The 26,876-nt window shown below is 43.1% G+C and overlaps 1 protein-coding gene across 1 annotated transcript; it reads right to left on the reverse strand.

The window, feature by feature from the left end:
- Positions 1-1,741: 1,741 nt before the first annotated feature.
- On the reverse strand, positions 1,742-17,458 carry LOC115116364 (calcitonin gene-related peptide type 1 receptor-like). The gene is made up of 14 exons (XM_065015561.1): positions 17,308-17,458; positions 12,847-12,920; positions 12,438-12,591; positions 11,880-11,990; positions 11,451-11,563; positions 11,258-11,349; positions 9,138-9,264; positions 4,852-5,005; positions 4,619-4,679; positions 4,348-4,414; positions 3,867-3,920; positions 3,624-3,788; positions 3,433-3,474; positions 1,742-3,291 (listed from the first exon to the last, which is right to left on the reverse strand). Exons 2-14 carry the CDS (start codon positions 12,895-12,897, stop codon positions 3,061-3,063), a joined length of 1,422 nt encoding a protein of 473 aa, XP_064871633.1. The 5' UTR covers positions 12,898-12,920; positions 17,308-17,458; the 3' UTR covers positions 1,742-3,060.
- Positions 17,459-26,876: the final 9,418 nt, after the last annotated feature.

Genomic DNA, 26,876 nt, shown 5'->3' on the forward strand with positions numbered 1-26,876 from the left:
AGGTAACTCATGGTTGATAGGTAACTCATGGTTGATAGGTAACTCATGGTTGACAGGTAACTCATGGTTGATAAGTAACTCATGGTTGATAGGTAACTCACGGTTGATAGGTAACTCATGGTTGACAGGTAACTCACGGTTGACAGGTAACTCACGGTTGATAGGTAACTCATGGTTGACAGGTAACTCATGGTTGATAGGTAACTCATGGTTGATAGGTAACTCATGGTTGATAGGTAACTCACGGTTGATAGGTAACTCATGGTTGATAGGTAACTCACGGTTGACAGGTAACTCATGGTTGACAGGTAACTCATGGTTGACAGGTAACTCATGGTTGATAGGTAACTCATGGTTAATAGGTAACTCATGGTTGATAAGTAACTCATGGTTGACAGGTAACTCATGGTTAATAGGTAACTCATGGTTAATAGGTAACTCATGGTTGATAGGTAACTCATGGTTGACAGGTAACTCATGGTTGATAGGTAACTCATGGTTGACAGGTAACTCACGGTTGACAGGTAACTCACGGTTGATAGGTAACTCATGGTTGATAGGTAACTCATGGTTGATAGGTAACTCATGGTTGACAGGTAACTCATGGTTGACAGGTAACTCATGGTTGATAGGTAACTCATGGTTGACAGGTAACTCACGGTTGATAGGTAACTCATGGTTGATAGGTAACTCACGGTTGACAGGTAACTCATGGTTGACAGGTAACTCATGGTTGACAGGTAACTCATGGTTGATAGGTAACTCATGGTTGATAGGTAACTCATGGTTGATAGGTAACTCATGGTTGACAGGTAACTCATGGTTGATAGGTAACTCATGGTTAATAGGTAACTCATGGTTGATAAGTAACTCATGGTTGACAGGTAACTCATGGTTAATAGGTAACTCATGGTTAATAGGTAACTCATGGTTGATAGGTAACTCACGGTTGACAGGTAACTCATGGTTGACAGGTAACTCATGGTTGACAGGTAACTCATGGTTGATAGGTAACTCATGGTTGATAGGTAACTCATGGTTGATAGGTAACTCATGGTTGACAGGTAACTCATGGTTGATAGGTAACTCATGGTTGATAGGTAACTCATGGTTGATAGGTAACTCATGGTTGATAGGTAACTCATGGTTGACAGGTAACTCATGGTTGATAGGTAACTCATGGTTGATAAGTAACTCATGGTTGATAGGTAACTCACTTAAGTAGTGAGAAACATAAATACCCTATAGACTCCTCCTTGAACATGTTGTATTTCTATATTGGCATATCCATAGACATACATATTGAAATATACAGGAAACACAAACACTTTGTCTCTCTCTCTCTCTCTCTCCGTCTCGTTCTCTTTCCCCGTCTCTCCCTCTCTCCACCCCACTCTCTGCCTCCCTCTCCCCCGTCTCTCTCTCTTTCTCCCTCTCTCCACCCCACTCTCTGCCTCCCTCTCCCCCGTCTCTCTCTCTTTCTCCCTCTCTTCACCCCACTCTCTGCCTCCCTCTCCCCCGTCTCTCTCTCTTTCTCCCTCTCTTCACCCCACTCTCTGCCTCCCTCTCCCTCTCTCTCCCTCCCCCCCTCTCTCTCACGCGCTCTCTCTCCCTCCACATTAAGTATCCACGTGTGAGCAGAATTCTCTCCAGCATTTGGATATGAAGCAACTCTATGAAAAAAAAATACTTATATACTTAAACAAGACTTACATACATTCAACTATGACAGATAAAACTGAGGCAAAACCAAGGTCATTTTATGTGCCAGACATAAACTCCCACAGAGGGACTAAACCCTAGTCTAGAGAAGGGAGAAGACCGCTGGACAGGGAAATTAACATTGTACACTAAACCCTAGTCTAGAGAAGGGAGAAGACCGCTGGACAGGGAAATACACTGACAGGAAATGAACATTCTAATGGGTGGTCCATCTTGTACTACTGAAACATAGTTATAAATAAGTAGCCATCAATGACCATGCAAATTCAAACCACAGACAACAACACATGATAACACATTCAATGCTAATTGCTGTAAAAGAAAACAATTGTAACTGTACACTGTATAAAAAAAATCCACTGTGACGTTTAGTTACTTGTCTTGTCATAAAGAGAGACATAAAGAGCCTGCCAATCTTAATACATAATCCAGTGCTTAAGGTCCATGTACATTAGGTTTCCTTTGTCCTTTACAGAATGGAAGTAATTATATCACCAGAAGGCCCAACAAGTTAATTGCACTGTACTCCTCTTGGGTCAGAGGTTGTTGTAGAGTCTCAGGCTCTTGGGTCAGAAGTTGTTGTAGAGTCTCAGGCTCTTGGGTCAGAGGTTTTTGTACAGTCGTAGGCCCTTCAGTCCACAGGATGAAACGGCAAGATTGATTCCTTACACTAAAACCCTTAAGGTAGTATAGGTAGTGTCCATTCCTTACACTAAAATCCTTAAGGTAGTGTAGGTAGTGTCCATTCCTTACACTAAAATCCTTAAGGTAGTGTAGGTAGTGTCCATTCCTTACATTAAAACCCTTAAGGTAGTGTAGGTAGTGTCCATTCCTTACACTAAAACCCTTAAGGTAGTGTAGGTAGTGTCCATTCCTTACACTAAAACCCTTAAGGTCGTGTAGGTAGTGTCCATTCCTTACACTAAAACCCTTAAGGTAGTGTAGGTAGTGTCCATTCCTTACACTAAAACCCTTAAGGTAGTGTAGGTAGTGTCCATTCCTTACACTAAAACCCTTAAGGTAGTGTAGGTAGTGTCCATTCCTTTACACAGGTGTCTCTAGTTAAGTGCCTATTCCGTCCTCGTGAAGTTAAAGTGGATCAGTTGAAGGTAACTGTATTGACCAGATCAAGAGGCTGAGTAGTGCTCCCTATAAACGTTCATGTACTTTTTCACCATCATCCAATTGCTGTGAAGGCTACTGCCAAGAAGTTTGAGAAAATGTTCTAGAATATGGTGGGAAAAGAGTTCCAAATTGTCTGCAGCCATTTCAACTGAAAGTTTAACTGCCACTGTGTAACTGTACAGACCCAAGACCCGCGACTTCCGACCTTCAGCCTCAGGCAAACGGGTTGTCCGACCGGAGTATGGTGGGTGTCACCGTCTCGACGTCGTGGTAGCTGTTCTTGCCGTTCATGTGTTCGGTGTGCCCGTCGATGCTGTAGCAGCGATGCACCTCCGTCAGGGATGACGCCACGTATGAGGCTGAGCGGAAGACATCTGCGTGGGCAAAGTTACTGCCAAACTGGATCCTCTGCTGGTTCCAGTGCCTTCGCAAAACACCTTGGACCTGGAAGGAAGAAAGTCCCATCGGACAACAGTTTACATTGCTTCAACGTGACACCTTATCAAAGTCATTATGGTTGCATCAGCTCAGCTTTCTGACGGAGAGTTAGTTCAGAATTGACGTAATATCCCGCTGAAGTCTTACCTCCCCATTGAAGAAGCAGAAGATGGTGGCAACCAGGAGACCCTGAGGATAGAAAGAGGATACTTCAACACAAAGAAGATAACACTAACCAGCTTGGGACACTACTCTAACTTAACTTCTAGAGTTGACTTAGAAGTTCTAGAAGGTCTCTAGAGTTCTAGAAATTTGAGAATGTTCTAGAGTTGTCCTACCTGGTAGTGCATGAGGATGTTCATAATATAGTCGTAGATCTCCAAGGCGAAGCGTCCCTGGGGTTTGTAGGGGAACAAGACAAACTGGATGCCCAGGAGAGGGACTAGGATCAGGGTGGCTCTCACAGCCTTCATGTAGAGGCTAGATTCAGCTTGATGGGTCACCTAGAATACAATACAACTTTATTAGTCCATTTGTTACAGCAAATAGAGGAAATTATCTTCTGCTTGTTGGTGGATTACCTTCAGTTTGGTGATGAGGACACGCACAATGTTTAACAGGAAGAACAGATTCACCTGGAGAGAGAGGGGGAGGAGAGAGGGGGAGGGAGGGAGGGATAGAGAAGGGGGTAGGAGGGAGGGAGGGGGGGAGAAGAGACAGAGAGAGACAGAGACAGAGAGAGACAGAGAGAGAGAGAGAGAGAGAGAGAGAGGGAGAGAGAGGGACAGAGAGAGACAGAGAGAGAGAGAGAGAGAGAGAGAGAGAGGGAGAGAGAGAGAGACAGAGAGAGAGATTTTGGAAATAAGCCAATGTGTCCAGTGAGTCCAGCCAGAGACATGTCCATTATGTCCAAAGTAAATGTACTTAAAATCCCACCCAGAGTATAAAGGAGACCTGAGGTTGATGACTGTTCTGTTTACAGTGATCACACAAGGGGAAGAACAGGGATGGTCATCAACGTTAGTTAATGTACTTGGAATTGTGTCTTAAAGAAGGGCTCACCAGCAGGGCAGCACAGATGGGACCATGGATAATGTAGAGGAGGGAAGTGTTGGAGCTGATCCAACAACTGTGGAGGAGAGAGGGAGATGTTGTCTACCTCACTTGCTTTGGCAATGTTAACACATGTTTCCCATGCCAATAAAGCCCTTGAATTGAATTGAATTGATGCCAAGAGATATTTGACTCAACATGGCTTATCCATGAATTACTGTATGTGGCAGAGAATGGCATACTTATCAAAGACCAGAGAGAAAGATATCAAAATACTTACTTATCATTGTAGTAGTAGCTTCGTGCTATTGCATGTATCAATGCAGGTATGAGTGGAAATCCTGGGAGATTATTCAATAATTGATTTTAATGGATGACATAATGGACAAACAACTGTAATTCAACATGAAATGAACCTCTAGAAACGTCCCTTAAAAAGGCAAGCGTTGTTTAATCGTGTAATAGTTAGTGAATGGTTTCATTAGTTAATAGTTTTGTTGTAACTTCACGTACCCCATCCAAGCAGGTAGTACCACATGAGGTGTTGTTTCTCGGCGAACACAGCCACGACGATGAGTGTGTGCAGGTAGATGCCCTCACACAGCATCCAGAAGTAGTTACAGCCAAACAGGTACAGGTGAATAAACATGATCACCTTACAGCTCACCTGGTGGGGGGTGGGGTAGCAGAACTAGTATCAGCTTGGAATATCCCCTGTCAGTGTCAACCAACAGTCTATGGTTGAGTAGACATTTTTGTCTACTGAGCTTGGAAATGCTTTGCTCATTATTTACATCCTAAGTTAATTCTGTTCTTGTGAAACAGGTTGGGACCTTTAATATATAAACCTTTACTATATTTACACCTTTAATATACACTGCTGTTCAAACGTTTGGGGTCACTTAGAAATGTCCTTGTTTTTTAAAGAAAAGCACATTTGTTGTCCATTAAAATAACATCAAATTGATCAGAAATACAATGTAGACATTGTTAATGTTGTAAATGATTATTGTCGCTGGAAATGGCTGATATTTTATGGAATATCTTCATAGACCTACAGAGGCCCATTATCAGCAACCATCACTCCTGTGTTCCAATGGCACGTTGTGTTAGCTAATCCAAGTTTATCATTTTAAAAGGCAATTGATCATTAGAAAACCCTTTTTCAATTACGTTTTCACAGCTGAAAACTGTTGTGCTGATTAAGGAAGCAATAAAACTGTCCTTCTTTAGACTAGTTGAGTATCTGGAGCATCAGCATTTGTGGGTTCGATTACAGGCTCAAAATGGCTAGAAACAAAGACCTTTCTTCTGAAACTCGTCAGTCTATTCTTGTTCTGAGAAATGAAGGCTATTCCATAATAGAAATGGTCAAGAAACTGAAGATCTCGTACAACGCTGTGTACTACTCCCTTCACAGAACAGTGCAAACTGGCTCTAACAAGAATAGAAAGAGGAGTGGGAGGCCCAGGTGCACAACTGAGCAAGAGGACAAGTACATTAGAGTACCTAGTTTGAGAAACAGACGCCTCACAAATCCTCAACTGGCATCTTCAATAAATAGTACCTGCAAAACACCAGTCTCAACGCCAACAGTGAAGAGATGACTCTGGGATGCTGGCCTTCTAGGCCAATGAGTAAGTGTGTCCAAACGGTATCGGCTTTTTTGGTCCTCCAATAATCGGTATCGGTGTTGAAAAATCATAATCGGTCGACCTCTAGTCCAAAACTTTGACTGGTACTGTACATGTACAGTATAATTTGTGTTGCTTTGCATACTGACAGGGTTGTACTGTACTAGTCCCTGGTTGTTAGTCATCATACTGACAGGGTTGTACTGTACTAGTCCCTGGTTGTTAGTCATCATACTCACAGGGTTGCTCTGCACTAGTCCCTGGTTGTTAGTCATCATACTCACAGGGTTGCTCTGCACTAGTCCCTGGTTGTTAGTCATCATACTCACAGGGTTGTACTGTACTAGTCCCTGGTTGTTAGTCATCATACTGACAGGGTTGTACTAGTCCCTGGTTGTTAGCCTTCATACTGACAGGGTTGCTCTGCACTAGTCCCTGGTTGTTAGTCATCATACTGACAGGGTTGTACTAGTCCCTGGTTGTTAGTCATCATACTGACAGGGTTGCTCTGCACTAGTCCCTGGTTGTTAGTCATCATACTCACAGGGTTGCTCTGCACTAGTCCCTGGTTGTTAGTCATCATACTCACAGGGTTGCTCTGCACTAGTCCCTGGTTGTTAGTCATCATGCTGACAGGGTTGCTCTGCACTAGTCCCTGGTTGTTAGTCATCATACTGACAGGGTTGTACTAGTCCCTGGTTGTTAGTCATCATACTGACAGGGTTGTACTGTACTAGTCCCTGGTTGTTAGTCATCATACTCACAGGGTTGCTCTGCACTAGTCCCTGGTTGTTAGTCATCATACTCACAGGGTTGCTCTGCACTAGTCCCTGGTTGTTAGTCATCATACTCACAGGGTTGTACTGTACTAGTCCCTGGTTGTTAGTCATCATACTGACAGGGTTGTACTAGTCCCTGGTTGTTAGCCTTCATACTGACAGGGTTGCTCTGCACTAGTCCCTGGTTGTTAGTCATCATACTGACAGGGTTGTACTAGTCCCTGGTTGTTAGTCATCATACTGACAGGGTTGCTCTGCACTAGTCCCTGGTTGTTAGTCATCATACTCACAGGGTTGCTCTGCACTAGTCCCTGGTTGTTAGTCATCATACTCACAGGGTTGCTCTGCACTAGTCCCTGGTTGTTAGTCATCATACTGACAGGGTTGCTCTGCACTAGTCCCTGGTTGTTAGTCAGTCATGTTAGTCTGACAGGGTTGTACTAGTCCCTGGTTGTTAGTCATCATACTGACAGGGTTGTACTGTACTAGTCCCTGGTTGTTAGTCATCATACTGACAGGGTTGTACTGTACTAGTCCCTGGTTGTTAGTCATTATACTGACAGGGTTGTACTGTACTAGTCCCTGGTTGTTAGTCATCATACTCACAGGGTTGCTCTGCAATAGTCCCTGGTTGTTAGTCATCATACTGACAGGGTTGTACTAGTCCCTGGTTGTTAGTCATCATACTGACAGGGTTGTACTGTACTAGTCCCTGGTTGTTAGTCATCATACTGACAGGGTTGCTCTGCACTAGTCCCTGGTTGTTAGTCATCATACTGACAGGGTTGTACTAGTCCCTGGTTGTTAGTCATCATACTGACAGGGTTGTACTGTACTAGTCCCTGGTTGTTAGTCATCATACTGACAGGGTTGTACTGTACTAGTCCCTGGTTGTTAGTCATTATACTGACAGGGTTGTAATGTACTAGTCCATGGTTGTTAGCCTTCATACTGACAGGGTTGCTCTGCACTAGTCCCTGGTTGTTAGTCATCATACTGACAGGGTTGTACTAGTCCCTGGTTGTTAGTCATCATACTGACAGGGTTGTACTGTACTAGTCCCTGGTTGTTAGTCATCATACTGACAGGGTTGCTCTGCACTAGTCCCTGGTTGTTAGTCATCATACTGACAGGGTTGTACTAGTCCCTGGTTGTTAGTCATCATACTGACAGGGTTGTACTGTACTAGTCCCTGGTTGTTAGTCATTATACTGACAGGGTTGTAATGTACTAGTCCATGGTTGTTAGCCTTCATACTGACAGGGTTGTACTGCACTAGTCCCTGGTTGTTAGTCATCATACTGACAGAGTTGCTCTGCACTAGTCCCTGGTTGTTAGTCATCATACTCACAGGGTTGCTCTGCACTAGTCCCTGGTTGTTAGTCATCATACTCACAGGGTTGCTCTGCACTAGTCCCTGGTTGTTAGTCATCATACTGACAGGGTTGCTCTGCACTAGTCCCTGGTTGTTAGCCTTCATACTGACAGGGTTGTACTGCACTAGTCCCTGGTTGTTAGTCATCATACTGACAGGGTTGTACTGTACTAGTCCCTGGTTGTTAGTCATCATACTGACAGGGTTGTACTGTACTAGTCCCTGGTTGTTAGTCATCATACTGACAGGGTTGCTCTGCACTAGTCCCTGGTTGTTAGCCTTCATACTGACAGGGTTGTACTGCACTAGTCCCTGGTTGTTAGTCATCATACTGACAGGGTTGCTCTGCACTAGTCCCTGGTTGTTAGTCATCATACTGACAGGGTTGCTCTGCACTAGTCCCTGGTTGTTAGTCATCATACTGACAGGGTTGCTCTGCACTAGTCCCTGGTTGTTAGTCATCATACTCACAGGGTTGCTCTGCACTAGTCCCTGGTTGTTAGCCATCATACTGACAGGGTTGCTCTGCACTAGTCCCTGGTTGTTAGTCATCATACTGACAGGGTTGCTCTGCACTAGTCCCTGGTTGTTAGTCATCATACTCACAGGGTTGCTCTGCACTAGTCCCTGGTTGTTAGTCATCATACTCACAGGGTTGTACTGTACTAGTCCCTGGTTGTTAGTCATCATACTGACAGGGTTGCTCTGCACTAGTCCCTGGTTGTTAGTCATCATACTGACAGGGTTGCTCTGCACTAGTCCCTGGTTGTTAGTCATCATACTGACAGGGTTGCTCTGCACTAGTCCCTGGTTGTTAGTCATCATACTCACAGGGTTGCTCTGCACTAGTCCCTGGTTGTTAGTCATCATACTGACAGGGTTGCTCTGCACTAGTCCCTGGTTGTTAGTCATCATACTCACAGGGTTGCTCTGCACTAGTCCCTGGTTGTTAGTCATCATACTCACAGGGTTGCTCTGCACTAGTCCCTGGTTGTTAGTCATCATACTCACAGGGTTGCTCTGCACTAGTCCCTGGTTGTTAGCCACCGCTGTCAACCAGATGATGGTGATGACCGAGTTCAACACAAATGAAAAAAATAGGTTTTTGTGGAGCGTTATCCTCTGGCAGCTTAGACTCCTGGTAGGGAAAGAAAGAAAATATCCGTATGTTGAATGGACAACAATGGAAGGGGATCAATGTACCATCTTTATCGAGTTAAACTCCCTACAACTCCTTATAATTACATTCTCCCAACATAATTTATGACGCTTGTGTCGTTAATGCCTCCTTATGAGTAGGCCAGTATGAATGAGTTTTTCCTCCTTCTTCCATAGAAAATAATTCAATTATTCAATCTAAAGTAAGAAAAACACCATATTTCTATATACACTGCTCAAAAAAATAAAGGGAACACTAAAATAACACATCCTATATCTGAATGAATGAAATATTCTTATTAAATACTTATTTCTTTACATAGTTGAATGTGCTGACAACAAAATCACACACAAATTATCAATGGAAATTAAATTTATCAACCCATGGAGCTCTGGATTTGGAGTCACACTCAACATTAAAGTGGAAAACCACACTACAGGCTGATCCAACTTTGATGTAATGTCCTTAAAACAAGTCAACATGAGGCTCAGTAGTGTGTGTGGCCTCCACGTGCCTGTATGACCTCCCTACAATGCCTGGGCATGCTCCTGATGAGGTGGCGGATGGTCTCCTGAGGGATCTCCTCCCAGACCTGGACTAAAGCATCCGCCAACTCCTGGACAGTCTGTTGGTGGATGGAGCGAGACATGATGTCCCAGATGTGCTCAATTGGATTCAGGTCTGGGGAACGGGCGGGCCAGTCCATAGCATCAATGCCTTCCTCTTGCAGGAACTGCTGACACACTCCAGCCACACGAGGTCTAACATTGTCTTGCATTAGGAGGAACCCAGGGCCAACCTCACCAGCATATGGTCTCACAAGGGGTCTGAGGATCTCATCTCGGTACCTAATGGCAGTCAGGCTACCTCTAGCGAGCAGATGGAGGGCTGTGCGACCCCCCAAAGAAATGCCACCCCACACCATGACTGACCCACCGCCAAACCGGTCATGCTGGAGGATGTTGCAGGCAGCAGAACGTTCTCCACGGCGTCTCCAGACTCTGTCACGTCTGTCACGTGCTCAGTGTGAACCTGCTTTCATCTGTGAAGAGCACAGGGTGCCAGTGGCAAATTTGCCAATCTTGGTGTTCTCTGGCAAATGCCAAACGTCCTGCACGGTGTTGGGCTGTAAGCACAACCCCCACCTGTGGACGTCGGGCCCTCATACCACCCTCATGGAGTCTGTTTCTGACCGTTTGAGCAGACACATGCACATTTGCACAAAAGCAGAGGTAGCGGTCCTGCTGCTGGGTTGTTGCCCTCCTACGGCCTCCTCCACGTCTCCTGATGTACTGGCCTGTCTCCTGGTAGCGCCTCCATGCTCTGGACACTACGCTGACAGACACAGCAAACCTTCTTGCCACAGCTCACATTGATGTGCCATCCTGGATGAGCTGCACTACCTGAGCCACTTGTGTGGATTGTAGACTCCGTCTCATGCTACCACTAGAGTGAAAGCACCGCCAGCATTCAAAAGTGACCAAAACATCAGCCAGGATGCATAGGAACTGAGAAGTGGTCTGTGGTCACCACCTGCAGAACCACTCCTTTATTGGGGGTGTCTTGCTAATTGCCTATAATTTCCACATGTTGTCTATTCCATTTGCGCAACAGCATGTGAAATTGATTGTCAATCAGTGTTGCTTCCTAAGTGGACAGTTTGATTTCACAGAAGTGTGATTGACTTGGAGTTACATTGTGTTGTTTAAGTGTTCCCTTAATTTGAGCAGTGTATTTCTATATAATTTAAAACAGTAGTGGGGAATGCTCTAAGTGAAGATTGTGTTCGTTTTTTATGATCATGTTTTGTAATTGAGTATTTTATTGGGTTTTGTGTTGATTTGTGTGTTTATATTGTGCAGGGCTCATTTGAAAAAGACACTTGGTCTCAATATGACACCATGTTAAAATAAAGGTTAATAAAATAAAATATATAACAGGGGGATACTTATGGGCTAACAGAGTAACTTACTTGAAATGGAAAAATATTCCCAATGAGAAGAACAATGACGTTAGCGACAGTCCATGTCCAATCAGAACCAGGTAGTAGAGATTCATCGCTGTCTGAGAAAGAATACACCACGTCAACCTAACATGCATTACAATATAATATCCACAACAACATAACTACATTAAAAAGCTTATCAAAAGGTCCCTTGTCTTACCACTCTTCCTGCACTGGTGTATGCCGTACATTTGGTGTAGTTTGTCCATGTCCTGTTGCTCTCCGGGTGTAGAAACCAATTACCCGTTTCACTGCACACTTTGGACGCCATTTCTGGTGATTAGAAACAGAAGGTGAGTGATGTAGTGCATCAACCAACGTGAGTCAACAGAAGAGTGGACAGGTGTGACGCTTGCTCATTTCAGCAATCAACACAGCATTAATTCAAAAAGAACGATATCCATTCATGGGAATAACTTTCATCCCTTTATCCATACTAAAATGAACGTTAAAAACAGCAAAGGACATTTCTCGAAAAGCCTAACAGAGAATAGCCAGGCTGACTCGTACATTACCTTATACAGTCATACAATAATCTCTGTTCAATGTCGTTGGGTTGGAGAGACCAGCCAGATTGTAAAATACAGACCTGCTGTGTCAAAGTCTTGGAAGTAGTCTGGACAGTGTTGGTTTGTAGTGAAGCCTGCCTCTGTGTCCTCCCAGCACAGCCAGCCATCCCACGTCCTGTTACAAACTGGCCCTGAGTGAAGGGACACAACAACACAGGCAGTTTAAAGGGATACTTCAGGATTTTGGCAATGAGCATGCTAGCAGATACCCATAGTCATCGCGCTAACGCTAGTTAGCATTGGCTCGCGAAACTACCTCTAACTTCCTTCATACTGCACACATAATAATGGTATTCACAAGTTCATCTGACTCTAGGGAAATAGATTTAGCCAAAATCCAGAAGTATCCCTTTAGGCAAACTTTTAAGTTGAAACTGAAACTAGGAGGTCAGTTCCTTAGAAGGTGCTATTCACTGGGGTTAGGACCATTTCAGTTAAGACTGAAGATGATTTCAAATTCAAATTGAATATGCTAAGAGTAAATTGAAATACTCTACCATGCAAATCATGAGATTGAAATTGAACAAATGAACTACCCCATTACAACCTGCACCACACCACCCTTAAGGGACCCTTACCTATTTTGTTGTGTTTGTCGTTTTTCATGATCTTCTGATAGCACTCAAACTGAGCAGTGACTATGGTGTTCCTGGTGACACCGATGTCGTGGTAGACGTTCTGGGTATGGTGCTGCTGGGAGTCATTCCCCTCAGGGCTCGCCAACACGCACAGCTGTGGAATAAATGGCTAACACTCAGAGGAAACGATACACTCACGGACAGGTAAGGAGATGATCATAGAGTATTTTAGAGTATCAAACCAAATCAAGAGAGTGAAAGTGTGGATTTGAGAGTTAAATATGAGTTATGATCATGTTTTAACGACTTTCAAGAGCAACCATATTCACTCTGCATGCCACAGTGAGTTTATAAAAGGCATATCGAGGACAAAGGGTAAATGACTTCACAACTTGGGTGAGTATATTACCTCAGTGACAGAACACAGCAACAGAAGTGAGAATATGCCGTTAGCATCCATCCTGGCTCTGCTGTCAACGGGTCCTGGAGGAGAGATAGAGACAGGTCAGCAGGTCTGTGAACGGTGGAAGGGGTTTTACTGAGAGGAAAATTTCACTCCCAGCCAAGCGAACTGCTATCTACGGCTCAGAGCCAAGACTGCTTGCAATAATCCCCCTATCGGTCTCAGAGAGAAACAGGGAGAAGAGGGAGAGAGATCACAGTCATAATAACACACTAAAACAAGTTTTTTTCAAGAAGACCTTTATAGATGGATCTAGATGAACCATTCATATGATTGAATGCTATGTCACTCATATGATAAATGAATTACATTATTATCAATGACATTGTCACTTATATGAATGTTATGTCCAGGGGCGCAACTTTCACTGTGGACAAGGGGGACATGCCCCCCCCCACACATTCTGAAATTGCATTTATGTCCCCCCAGTTTTACCGTTGGAATGTGATACAAAACGAGGCAACGGACTGCTTTAGGCCCATGCGTAAAAAAAATATTAATGTCCCCCCTCACACACTTCTAAAACCAAAGTTGCACCCCTGACATAGCCAACTACCCTATCACATCCATGTCAATAAACAAAACGTCGGAGTCTATTTCCAGATACACTTGTTTTGGTTTGAAAGCATTAAAGAGACACGTGTTGATGTGATGAAGCCATCAATCACACAGAACTGAACCCAGAACCGGCCCCTTTGATCCTTTCCTCAATAATAAATCACACATGGAGGTGCAGCCCAATAGCATCTGTGAAGAGAACAGCACCAACTGACAAATATACTACCCGTAAACCTAAGATACCGTACATAGCGAGTAGTGGGTAATATAAATCTTCTATCACATACATTCAGGTCCAGAACTATTCGGACATTGACCAAGTTATTATTATTTTAACTGTCAACCAAAGTTGAAATCAATTCATGAATATAACCTGAAAGGGCAGATTTTCAGCTTTAATTTGAGGGTATTTACCTCCAAATCGGGTGAATGGTGTAGGAATTACAGCTCTTTTTATATGTGACCCCATTTTAAGGGACCAAAAGTCATTGGAAATTGTCTGCTCAGCTGTTCCATGGCCAGCTGTGTGTTACTCCCTCATTCGTTCATTTATAAGTAATCAGATGAAAGATCTAGAGTTGATTTCAAGTGTGGCATTTGCATTTGGACTCTGTTGCTGTTAACCCTCAACATGAAGTCTGTCACTGCCAGTGAAGCAAGCCATCATGAGGCTGACATTTCAAAACAAACCCATCAGAGAGAGAGCAAAAACATGAGGTGTGGCCAAATCAACTATTTGGTACATTCTGAAAAAGAAAGAACACACTGGTGAGCTCAGGAACACCAAAAGGCCCGGAAGACCACGGCAAACAACTGTGATGGATGACAGAATCATTATTTCCCTGGTGAAAAGAAACCCCTTCACAACAGTTGGTCAGATCAAGAACCCTCTCCAGGAGGGAGGCGTATCTGTGTCAAAGTCAACAATCAACAGAAAACTTCACCAGAGTAAATACAGACGGTTTAGCACAAGATGTAAACCACTGGCAAGCCTCAAAAACAGGAAGACCAGATTAGAGTTTGCCAAATAACATCTAAGAAAACCTGTACAGTTCTGGACAACATCCTATGGACAGATGAGACAAATATCAACTTGTACCAGACGGCTGGAAAGAGAAGAGTATGCAGAAGGGAAGGAACTGCTCATGATCCGAAGCATACCACCTCATCTGTGAATCATGGTGGAGGGGGTGTTATGGCCATATATGGCTGCCAATGGAATTGGTTCCCTTGTATTCAGATTCAGCCAAATGCTTCAAAACTCATTGGACGTCGCTTCACAGTGCAGATGGACAATGACCCGAAGCATACTGCGAAAGCAACCCAATGCTTTTTTAAGGCAAAGAAGTGGAATGTTCTGCAATGGCCAAGTCAATCACCTGACCTGAATCCAATTGAGCATGCACTTCCCTTGCAGAAGGCAAAACTGAAGGCAAAATGCCCCAAGAACAAGCAGGAACTGAAGACAGCTGCAGTAAAGGCCTGATGGAGCATCACCAGAGAAGAAACCCAGCATCTGGTGATGTCTATGGGTTACACACTTCAGGCAGTTATTGACTGCAAAATATGTTTTTAAACTCACAATTTAGTTTATGATTATGTTAGTTTGTCCAATGACTTTGAGCCCCTAAAATTGGGGGGTCACATATAAAAAGTGCTGTCATTTCTACACCGTTCACCCGATTTGGAGGTAAATACCCTCAAATTAAAGCTGAAAGTCTGCACTTTCAACTCACATTCATTATTTAATTTCAATGTAATTTATGTTCAACTCCAATATGCTGTGTTTCCTTCCAAATCCATTGTGGTGGCGTACAGAGGCAAAATGATAAGAACTTGGTCAATGTCCAAATATGTATATAAATCCACAGGGATCTGGGCTACTCAAACTCCCACCGCTGGATATTAATGCATTAGCTATCTTTTTCTAAAACAAAAACAGAGCTAGCGACGGTCGTTCCCCAAACATGCAGCGTCAGGTTTAAACCATCAGCTTGGCAATAAGACAAAAGCACTTCTCTTCTCTGAAGCCAAGCAGAATAACAGCAGGCCCAACCACGATAACCTTGTGCCCTTCCTGAAGCACCAGGGAGGAACACCAGGGAGGGGCCTGAGAGACATGTCAGGGTTTCCTCTCCAAGCTTTCCTGGGTCATAACATGAAGGGTTGAGTCGGCCAACACCCCAAAGGTTCTACAGTACCAAATTAATGGAATTCATGAGGGGGTGAGGAGAGAGAGAGCTTGGCAGAACCAAGGAAACATGGAGGTATTTACCGCCTCCCCCCTACCATCCTCTCTCTCTCCTTCTCCTCTCCCTGTCTCTCTCTATCCCTCTCTCTCTTTCTCCCCCCTCTCCTTCTCACTTTCCTGCAGTAGCCCCATCCCAGCCCTCCTAAATCAGGAAGCACTTGTCAACCCTCTGACAGTTTGTTTAACTTATGTCCTTCTCCAACACACCCCTGGAAATGTACCCAAACCTTTCCACTGTCCAAAACCCTAGTCACCACACAGTGCTTTCTCTCTTAAAGGGGCACTTCAGGGGCACCAAGCCCATTCCACTGTGCAGCTCAGACACCTGAAGATGAAAGTGTTGTTGCACTCGTTTTGTTACAGCATGCCCTGCAACCAGAGCTCGACTTGGACTGAAATAGGTGCCTGTACTGTTGATATTTAGATGCAGGAGCTCCACAACACTTTTGAGCTAATATTCTATATGACGAACAGGAGCTCAAGCAGTAGAAACGTTGAGGTGCCGGTACTCAGTTGAGGTGCCGGTACTCAGCTCCGGTGAGCTCCTGCCCAAGTCAAGCACCGCCTGCATCTGTATAGTATTGAAATAAGATAAACCTTTTGTCAGTGTGTGTGTGTGTGTGTGTGTGTGTGTGTACTCTCACATCTCATCTCTTTGGAATGGAATCTTTTCACATCAATGAATTGCAGCAAAACCAATCACCAATGTGTGTACATTTTACATGGTGCTGCTTCTGAAGTCAGAACCAAAGCCTTCTATCAATCTGTTTAGACTGACCATGGTGCTTTTGTAACCACGTAACCATGGCAATGAGACGTTTGCCAGCAGACATCTGCAGTCCAGACTATTTCGTAACAGGCAGTGTGCTCCATTCAGCAGGCATCAAGAAGTGGCTTCCAGACATACTCCAAACTGTCTGAATCTCCCTGACAACAGTTAGTGAAGGTTCTATTACCCTGAGAAGGACCAATGTCATCATAGAACTCAGTGAAGCTGCGCAACCAGCCAATATGTGGCATTGTAATGCTCAAAAGAAAGAACATTAAAATAACAAGATGACAAGTTGGTAGAAAAGCGATGAAACTTCTATAGTATCACCTTGTGTGTGAAGGATATAGCCGTTGATATGTGTTATTTCCTTTGTTCATATTGTCTCCCTGCCTTTCGTGAAGTTTTCTTTCTAGAAGTGCATATATTCCTGCCGTGCTGCACCACATCATGGCCAGCCCTATCTATCTAACCCATATTATCCCTTAGCATCATCATAATTTTCAAACTCCCTCTAACATAACAATGCAGATAACAACAACAGCAAAAACAACAACAGGGTAGGAGTGGACGTAAACCGTGATGTTTAAACCACTGTTCTTCAGAAGGAACTATGCATGGTTGATCAAGCTTTATTAGCTCTTCACCCAATCTTAACAATCAAATATACTATCACTTTATTATCATTAGGCCTATTTGTGTAGACAGTTTTATTCTGATCCACCTTGATAGCCTACCCAAACCCAATCAGAACCAATTCCAGAAAGAGACCAGAAATCATTCCAATCTGTCATTCTGCTGGACTGGAATTCATTCAAATGTGTCTTACCTTACTGAGAAATGTAGCCTTCAAATGAAAAGAAAAGAGCGAATTTTGCTTTTCCCGACCCTTTTTCCAGAGCCCTAATAGTCCGGTTGTCCTAATGGTTCAATCCAGTGTGCTCTACGGTAAAAGCGAGGAGAGGAGCTCGAGCTTCAAATTGAAATTGATCCACTACAGTGGCATCCTGTGACATCATCACAAACCGCCTCTTCCTTCCGAGGGTCTCATCCCCTTTTGGACTGCTGATGTCAGAATGCCCTCAGTCTGGCTCTGATTTAGACTATTTTACATCTCTATATTCGTTGGGAGTGTCACATTTCGACTACAATTGAATTAGGCTGACCGACATTTTCCAAATTTGATAGGCCTATACACATTTTTTAAATGATCAAATAAGCTAAAAACGTCTTAAATATATATAGTTGAATGTAACCTAAAACATATACTTTACTTACTTGATCCATCTACCCATTTCTTTGACCAAAAATAAGCGCACACTTTTTTCTCCTTGCTTAAAGTCCAATACTGCCTCTCTGTGGGGTAAACATGGAACGGCAAGGGACACAAACACGCACACACTGTACAGACACTCTTAACACACACATTAGTTGTTGTTGTATTGTTTGAATGTTATTTAATTTTGTATTTATATATCGTTGTATTTAACATTTGTGTGACTGTTTTTAAATGTATTGCATTTTTTACCCCTGGAGGAGTAGCTGCTGCTTCTGCAAAAGTTAATGGGGATCCAAATAAACAAGTTGAGCCACATTAGTTGACTTCCATGTTTCTCTCTGAATGTTCAATAATGTTGCATCCTCCTGAACAAACCCCAGGTTTAACATCTTAATTATAAACTGGGTTGTTTGAGCACTGAATGCTGATTTTACCTTCATTTAACTAGGCAAGTCAGCTAAGAACAAATTCTAATTTTCAATGACAGCCTAGGAACAGTGGGTTAACTGCCTTGTTCAGGGGCAGAACAACAGATTTGTACCTTGTCAGCTAGGGGATTTGAACTTGCAAGCTTTTGGTTACTAGTTCAATGCGTTAACCACTAGGCTATGCTGCCACCCCTGATTGGCTGACAGCCGTGGTATATCAGACCGTATAACACGAGTATGACAAAACATGTATTTTTACTGCTCTAATTACATTGGTAACCAGTTTCTAATAGCAATTAAGGCACCTCAGGGGTTTGCGGTATGTTGGCCGTGGTATGTTGGCCAACCTCCGTGCCTTAGTGCTGAATTATAATGTAGTTATAGAGGGTATCCATCTGTAGCCTACACAGAATTAGTTAGATACAGATATTGGAACTGGCAAGGAAAAAAGACAACTTGAAATCACTGAAAGCTGATGTGAATATTTGTTTGTACAGTATACTTGCTTTCAATTGGCACTACTTCAAGTAGCCTAATCAATTCCACTCACTGAACCATCTGTAGCCTACACAGAATTTGATTTACCATGACACTGAATCAAAATCCACTGCAGAAAGGTAACCTATTTCATGGCCTGCCAGTCATTGTAGAGAGTCATTTCCTGAACCCAGACACAGCTTTGATCTATTTTGACCCATTTAATTCTCGGGATGAAAATGTACAAATTAACAAGTGGCATTACATGTCACTCCAAGGGGTCTTTGAGTCTAAAGGCAATAAAAAAATCCTTAACTTGTGTGAAGCCTACTTAAGCAAAGGGATTGTAATGCAAAAGGAACTGAGAGAATGATTAGTGAAGCTCTGATGGTGTTTCTGATGTTTCTAAGGATAAGAGACAAACTCATTAGCTCTCTTATGGGATAACTCAGATTAAAGCATAACATGAACGTTTCATATTTATTTTAATGACATTGCTCACTGGGTTTGATACAATAGCTATTTCAAAACCCTTAAATGATCCTTATAAAGGGCGCTCAGTCATTGCTAAGCATCTATAAAATCTCTTAGAACACAACCACTGGTCATTAAATCAGCCATAGAAAATGTCTTGTTTTCAGCTGTTGCTCCATGACATTAAAACACCCAATTATTCTGCTGCATGAAGTACTTCTTTGATTCACTTCATTCATCCATGTAATTAGTGGTGCAAATCTCCGCTCACACGCGTGTTCTCTGTACCAACTTCATTGCTAACACATCAACAGGGCCACATGTTCGAGAAAAATAACGCAGTGGCTGGAGAAGTGGTGAGATGTTTTCATACACTGTTACTGTTGGATGTAAGGTTAAATGTGGAGGGGCTGAGAGACCCTTTACGAAGCCATACAGGGAAGGTAGGTCTCTCGTGACAGATTGTTATGTTAACATAAAAGGAGTAGCTGGCCAGTGCACAGGAGATTTGGTTCTGGGTTCTGAGATTAGGCCTTCCAGGACTTCAGGAGGAAAGAGCATTTGAGCGATTTTTCCCTGGAATGTTGAGAATACATTCTGGAAGCCATGAAACCTGTTAATCAACATGGTCAAGAAGAGTAGAGTGCATTTAAACTAGGCTGTCCAACCAGCATACAGCCTGAGGGCAAAACAATCAAAGCCAGAATCCAGAAGTGTCAGGTGTCAGGGAGTAACACAAAACAAAGCTCTTCTTGTATTCTGATATGGTTTTAAACTTTTATAGACTCACAGATTGGAACCATTACTTCTGAAACTCTAACCCCACATCCCCAGTCAATCTCCTGGGAGCTAAAGGTGCCTTCTATATTTGTTTTATTAAACTAGGCAAGTCAGTTAAGAACAAATTCTTATTTACAATGACAACCTACCCCAGGCAACTCTGGGTCAATTGTGTGCCGCCCTATGGGACACCCAATCATGGCCAGATGTGATACAGCCTGGATACAAACCAGGGACTGTAGTGACACCTCTTCCACTGCGATGTAGTACCTTAGACCGCTGCGCCACTCGGGAGCTATACCAAGTCTGGCAACCATGAAGCATCATTTTGACAAGCAGTGCATGACATCTGGGCCCTGGTTAAACATAAGCTGGCTGAGACATCTGCCTGCCTGGGACATAAGCCACAGAGTGTGGCACATGCCACCCCCATCCACTGACTCAAGCTGAAGGAAAATGAGCATGTTATTTATTCATGGTAGAGTAGATACACTGACAGTTGGCACAGTCAGACAGACAAGTGAATCACTTACTCACTAGAAGTGTCTCCTGTAACAAATCATTGCTGTGTCGACTCAGGACAGTGTTCTCAGAAGCACTGGTGCTTCAACTGTACCTGTCACCTAGACTGTTATTAGAATCCTGTCTACGGAGGGATTGAGGGAGGAAGAGAAGGGAAAAAGACTATTAGACTGTTATCCTGTCTATGGATAACCACCTAAAAGGAAGCGATTCCCAAACCTTGCGTTACAAAGCCATCACCTAAAGAGAGATGAACCTGGAGAAGAGTCCCCTAGGCAAGCTGGTCCTGGGGCTCTGTTTACAAACATTAACACACCCCACAGAGCCCGAGGACAGCAACACAATTAGACCCAACCAAATCATGAGAAAACAAGAAGATAATTACTTGACACATTGGAAAGAATTCATAAAAAAACAGAGAAAACTAGAATGCTATTTGGCCCTAAACAGAGCGTACACAGTGGCAGAATACCTGACCACTGTGACTGACCCAAAATTAAGGAAAGATTTGACAATGTACAGACTCAGTGAGCATAGCCTTGCTATTGAGAAATGCCGCCGTGGCAGACCTGGCTCTCAAGAGAAGACAGGATATGTGCACACTGCCCACAAAATGAGGTGGAAACTGAGCTGCACTTCCTAACCTCCTGCTAAATGTATGACCATATTAGAGACACATATTTCCCTCAGATTACACAGATCCACAAAGAACTTGAAGTCAAACCCAATTTTGATAAACTCTGATATCTACTGGGTGAAATACCACATTGTGCCATCACAGCAGCAAGATTTGTGACCTGTTGCCACAAGAAAAGGGCAACCAGTGAAGAACAAACACCATAGTAAATAAACTCAGCAAAAAAAGAAACGTGACTTTTTCAGGACCCTGTCTTTCAAAGATAATTCGTAAAAATCAAAATAACTTCACAGAACTTCATTGTAAATCAACCAGGTGGTACTGTCAGCTGGGTATTGTAGTCCTGCTCACAGTTCTTTTCCAGAACTACAAACATGGCTGTTGGATTTGTGAATTGAGACCTTCTAATCACTGCCTTTTAGACACAGTGAATTTTTTGCTACTCTATATTTTTGTATATTGTACATTGTAAAAAATGAATAAAAATGAACTTTGGTGCCAAACATCTGTCAACTGTGCCCTTCTACATTCACTAGGAAGCTTGGTTGATTACTCCATTGTAAAGACACTACCATTCAGTTAGCCTCACTAAATCACTAGGAAGCTTGGTTGATTACTCCATTGTAAAGACACTACCATTCAGTTAGCCTCACTAAATCACTAGGAATATTGGTTGATTACTCCATTGTAAAGACACTACCATTCAGTTAGCCTCACTAAATCACTAGGAAGCTTGGTTGATTACTCCATTGTAAAGACACTACCATTCAGTTAGCCTCACTAAATCCCTAGGAAGCTTGGTTGATTACTCCATTGTAAAGACACTACCATTCAGTTAGCCTCACTAAATCACTAGGAAGCTTGGTTGATCACTCCATTGTAAAGACACTACCATTCAGTTAGCCTCACTAAATCACTAGGAAGCTTGGTTGATTACTCCATTGTAAAGACACTACCATTCAGTTAGCCTCACTAAATCACTAGGAAGCTTGGTTGATCACTCCATTGTAAAGACACTACCATTCAGTTAGCCTCACTAAATCACTAGGAAGATTGGTTGATCACTCCATTGTAAAGACACTACCATTCAGTTAGCCTCACTAAATCACTAGGAAGCTTGGTTGATTACTCCATTGTAAAGACACTACCATTCAGTTAGCCTCACTAAATCACTAGGAAGATTGGTTGATTACTCCATTGTAAAGACACTACCATTCAGTTAGCCTCACTAAATCACTAGGAAGCTTGGTTGATCACTCCATTGTAAAGACACTACCATTCAGTTAGCCTCACTAAATCACTAGGAAGCTTGGTTGATCACTCCATTGTAAAGACACTACCATTCATTAAATCACTAGGAAGCTTGGTTGATTACTCCATTGTAAAGACACTACCATTCAGTTAGCCTCACTAAATCACTAGGAAGCTTGGTTGATCACTCCATTGTAAAGACACTACCATTCAGTTAGCTTCTTGCTCTTTCCCTACAGTCACCATGTATTCATACTGTATTTGATGCTGAGGCCGACTTCAGTCTTCTTACATAAAAGCAAAAAAAGAAATGTCCCTTTTTCAAGAGCCTGTCTTTCAAAGATAATTCGTAAAAATCCAAATAACTTCACAGATCTTCATTGTAAAGGGTCCTGTTGGATCGGAGGGTGAGGGCTAGGGCCATTCCCCCCCAAAATGTCTGGGAACTTGCAGGTACCTTGGTGGAAGAGTGGGGTAACATCTCAGAGCAAGAACTGGCAAATCTGGTGCAGTCCATGAGGAGGAGATGCACTGCAGTACTTAATGCAGCTGGTGGCCACACCAGATTCTGACTGTTACTTTTGATTTCAAATCCCCCCTTTTTGTTCAGGGACACATTATTCAATTTCTGCTAGTCACATGTCTGTGGAACATGTTCAGTTTATGTCTCAGTTGTTGAATCTTGTTATGTTCATACAAATATTTACACACATTAAGTTTTCTGAAAGTAAACTCAGTTGACAGTGAGTGTTTATTATCTACTTCACTTGCTTTGGCAATGTTAACATATGTTTCCCATGCCAATAGAGCCATTAAATTAAAATTAAGAGAGAGAGAGAGAGAGAGAGAGAGAGAGAGACATATTTGCCTAATTGGTATGATTATAAAACAGCTAAGGGCAAAAATCAATCAGCCAATATAAAACGTGGAATGCAAATAAATTGCCTTCAATATTATAACTAACACACATCCCTATGCTTTCACTGACTAACTGAGTCTCATTCCTAGAACATCTCAGCCACTCCATTAGTTACACAGGGTGTGTGTTGATGGGCATAAATCAATTATTGGTTCGACACGAAAGACCATCACAACAAAATCTGAGGAGAGCCTGCAGAACTAATGAAGGGTGAGAAACGTATCTATATTTAGCCAGCGTCTCTAACATGCATAATGAAAACATGCAAGAGGCACTTTAAGAAATTGCAGAAAGTGTGCATGTGTGTGTGTGTGTGTGTGTGTGTGTGTGTGTGTGTGTGTGTGTGTGTGTGCATGAGACACTCCAATCAACAGAGCTCTGTATGGAGAGTCAGTAACGACAAGCATCAGTCATATCAGGATACATCAGGAATGACATGACACAGGACACATACCCTCCATCCATCAAACCACAGTACAATCACAAGCCTGTGGCGTCTGTTAGTGGGAGGGTTCTTTTGCATAAAAAGAAGGCATGTGTAATATGTAATACATTTAGCATAGTGTGCTTTATTCATAGAAAACCCATCTGACTGATGTTCCAAGTTACAGAACTAATGTAACCTAAACCTACACGGAATGGAAATATTGTAACATAAAACCTACAAGGTTCAGAACCCAGACCATCGACATGACTCAAAAGTCAAGACCCTGTTTCCCACTGAGTATTAGCTTAGAGGAACACCAATCTTTATGCTCCAGACCAGACCAGGTCACCAGGCTAGCATTGCTCACACGTCATTAACATGGTCACGTTAGCCTGGAGTCCAAACTGATGTGCTCCTCATATTGAAGACTGTTAGCTCCCCCATCGTATGTTCTGTCCCCTTACATGTCTCTCAGACACAAGCAGCTGTTGTTTCAACGCTCTGTGATCACTCAGCTTTTAGGGGAAATGACCATTTCAGCTCATTACCACAATAACGTGAATATGTCCCGCGGTCTGTCACTGAGGAAGTGGAGAACAAACTGGTTAATGGAACTCCTAAGGAGAGCCTATGATCATTCTAACAATAGTGTTCTAATTATTCAATTCCCTTTGTTATTTATTAACATTTCCCAGACTGCTTTGCGTGTTGCTTGTCCACATTCCATCCTTGCAGCTTTGAGGGACACACAGCTTTATTATTATTGTAATTGTTCTGATTGTTTCTTAAAGGTGAGAGGGACACAGGTTCTTAAAGGTGAGAGGGACACAGGTTCTTAAAGGTGAGAGGGACACAGGTTCTTAAAGGTGAGAGGGACACAGGTTCTTAAAGGTGAGAGGGACACAGGTTCTTAAAGGTGAGAGGGACACAGGTTCTTAAAGGTGAGAGGGACACAGGTTCTTAAAGGTGAGAGGGACACAGGTTCTAAAGGTGAGAGGGACACAGGTTCTTAAAGGTGAGAGGGACACAGGTTCTTAAAGGTGAGAGGGACACAGGTTCTTAAAGGTGAGAGGGACACAGGTTCTTAAAGGTGAGAGGGACACAGGTTCTTAAAGGTGAGAGGGACACAGGTTCTTAAAGGTGAGAGGGACACAGGTTTGACAGTAACAAAATGCCCTATGGTCTCTCATTCCACCCCAGTATTATTACTCATAGATATGGCGTTGAAGGTTTGCAGGCAGAAATTAAAATACATTGATTACTTATGAATGAATTTGTGAAGGTGATTTGAAGGGAACCATGATTGATGTTGAAAGGTTATGAAAGAGTATGTAACCGGTTCTGAACAAAATGATGTCAACTGTTTTAATATGGACATGGTCAAACACCAAGGTGGTAGGTGCCTCTGGCTGTTTCCCTCCGTGCCAAATGACTGTAATCAACTGTTTTAATATGGACATGGTCAAACACCAAGGTGGTAGGTGCCTCTGGCTGTTTCCCTCCGTGCCAAATTACTGTAATCAACTGTTTTAATATGGACATGGTCAAACACCAAGGTGGTAGGTGCCTCTGGCTGTTTCCCTCCGTGGCAAATGACTGTAATCAACTGTTTTAATATGGACATGGTCAAACACCAAGGTGGTAGGTGCCTCTGGCTGTTTCCCTCCGTGCCAAATTACTGTAATCAACTGTTTTAATATGGACATGGTCAAACACCAAGGTGGTAGATGCCTCTGGCTGTTTCCCTCCCTGCCCAATTACTGGAATCAACTGTTTTAATATGGACATGGTCAAACACCAAGGTGGTAGGTGCCTCTGGCTGTTTCCCTCCCTGCCAAATTACTGTAATCAACTGTTTTAATATGGACATGGTCAAACACCAAGGTGGTAGGTGCCTCTGGCTGTTTCCCTCCGTGCCAAATGACTGTAATCAACTGTTTTAATATGGACATGGTCAAACACCAAGGTGGTAGATGCCTCTGGCTGTTTCCCTCCGTGCCCAATTACTGGAATCAACTGTTTTAATATGGACATGGTCAAACACCAAGGTGGTAGGTGCCTCTGGCTGTTTCCCTCCGTGCCAAATGACTGTAATCAACTGTTTTAATATGGACATGGTCAAACACCAAGGTGGTAGGTGCCTCTGGCTGTTTCCCTCCGTGCCAAATTACTGTAATCAACTGTTTTAATATGGACATGGTCAAACACCAAGGTGTTAGGTGCCTCTGGCTGTTTCCCTCCGTGGCAAATGACTGTAATCAACTGTTTTAATATGGACATGGTCAAACACCAAGGTGGTAGATGCCTCTGGCTGTTTCCCTCCCTGCCAAATGACTGTAATCAACTGTTTTAATATGGACATGGTCAAACACCAAGGTGGTAGATGCCTCTGGCTGTTTCCCTCCGTGCCAAATTACTGTAATCAACTGTTTTAATATGGACATGGTCAAACACCAAGGTGGTAGGTGCCTCTGGCTGTTTCCCTCCCTGCCAAATTACTGTAATCAACTGTTTTAATATGGACATGGTCAAACACCAAGGTGGTAGATGCCTCTGGCTGTTTCCCTCCCTGCCCAATTACTGGAATCAACTGTTTTAATATGGACATGGTCAAACACCAAGGTGGTAGGTGCCTCTGGCTGTTTCCCTCCCTGCCAAATTACTGTAATCAACTGTTTTAATATGGACATGGTCAAACACCAAGGTGGTAGGTGCCTCTGGCTGTTTCCCTCCGTGCCAAATGACTGTAATCAACTGTTTTAATATGGACATGGTCAAACACCAAGGTGGTAGATGCCTCTGGCTGTTTCCCTCCGTGCCAAATTACTGTAATCAACTGTTTTAATATGGACATGGTCAAACACCAAGGTGGTAGGTGCCTCTGGCTGTTTCCCTCCCTGCCAAATGACTGTAATCAACTGTTTTAATATGGACATGGTCAAACACCAAGGTGGTAGGTGCCTCTGGCTGTTTCCCTCCGTGCCAAATTACTGTAATCAACTGTTTTAATATGGACATGGTCAAACACCAAGGTGTTAGGTGCCTCTGGCTGTTTCCCTCCGTGGCAAATGACTGTAATCAACTGTTTTAATATGGACATGGTCAAACACCAAGGTGGTAGATGCCTCTGGCTGTTTCCCTCCCTGCCAAATGACTGTAATCAACTGTTTTAATATGGACATGGTCAAACACCAAGGTGGTAGA

This window comes from Oncorhynchus nerka, unplaced genomic scaffold (assembly GCF_034236695.1).
Source record: "Oncorhynchus nerka isolate Pitt River unplaced genomic scaffold, Oner_Uvic_2.0 unplaced_scaffold_121___fragment_6___debris, whole genome shotgun sequence".
Classification (NCBI taxonomy): Eukaryota; Metazoa; Chordata; class Actinopteri; order Salmoniformes; family Salmonidae; genus Oncorhynchus; species Oncorhynchus nerka.

What these genes read in the sequence shown, in the direction of transcription:
- LOC115116364 (XM_065015561.1), bottom strand. Translation starts at nt 12,897, where the DNA reads ATGGATGCTAACGGCATATTCTCACTTCTGTTGCTGTGTTCTGTCACT. An exon ending in CCAAGACTTTGACACAGCAG is followed by an intron (nt 11,564 to 11,879) that starts GTCTGTATTTTA and finishes TCTAATCACCAG; the next exon opens with AAATGGCGTCCAAAGTGTGC. An exon ending in TCTGCTTCTTCAATGGGGAG is followed by an intron (nt 3,292 to 3,432) that starts GTAAGACTTCAG and finishes TCTTCCTTCCAG; the next exon opens with GTCCAAGGTGTTTTGCGAAG.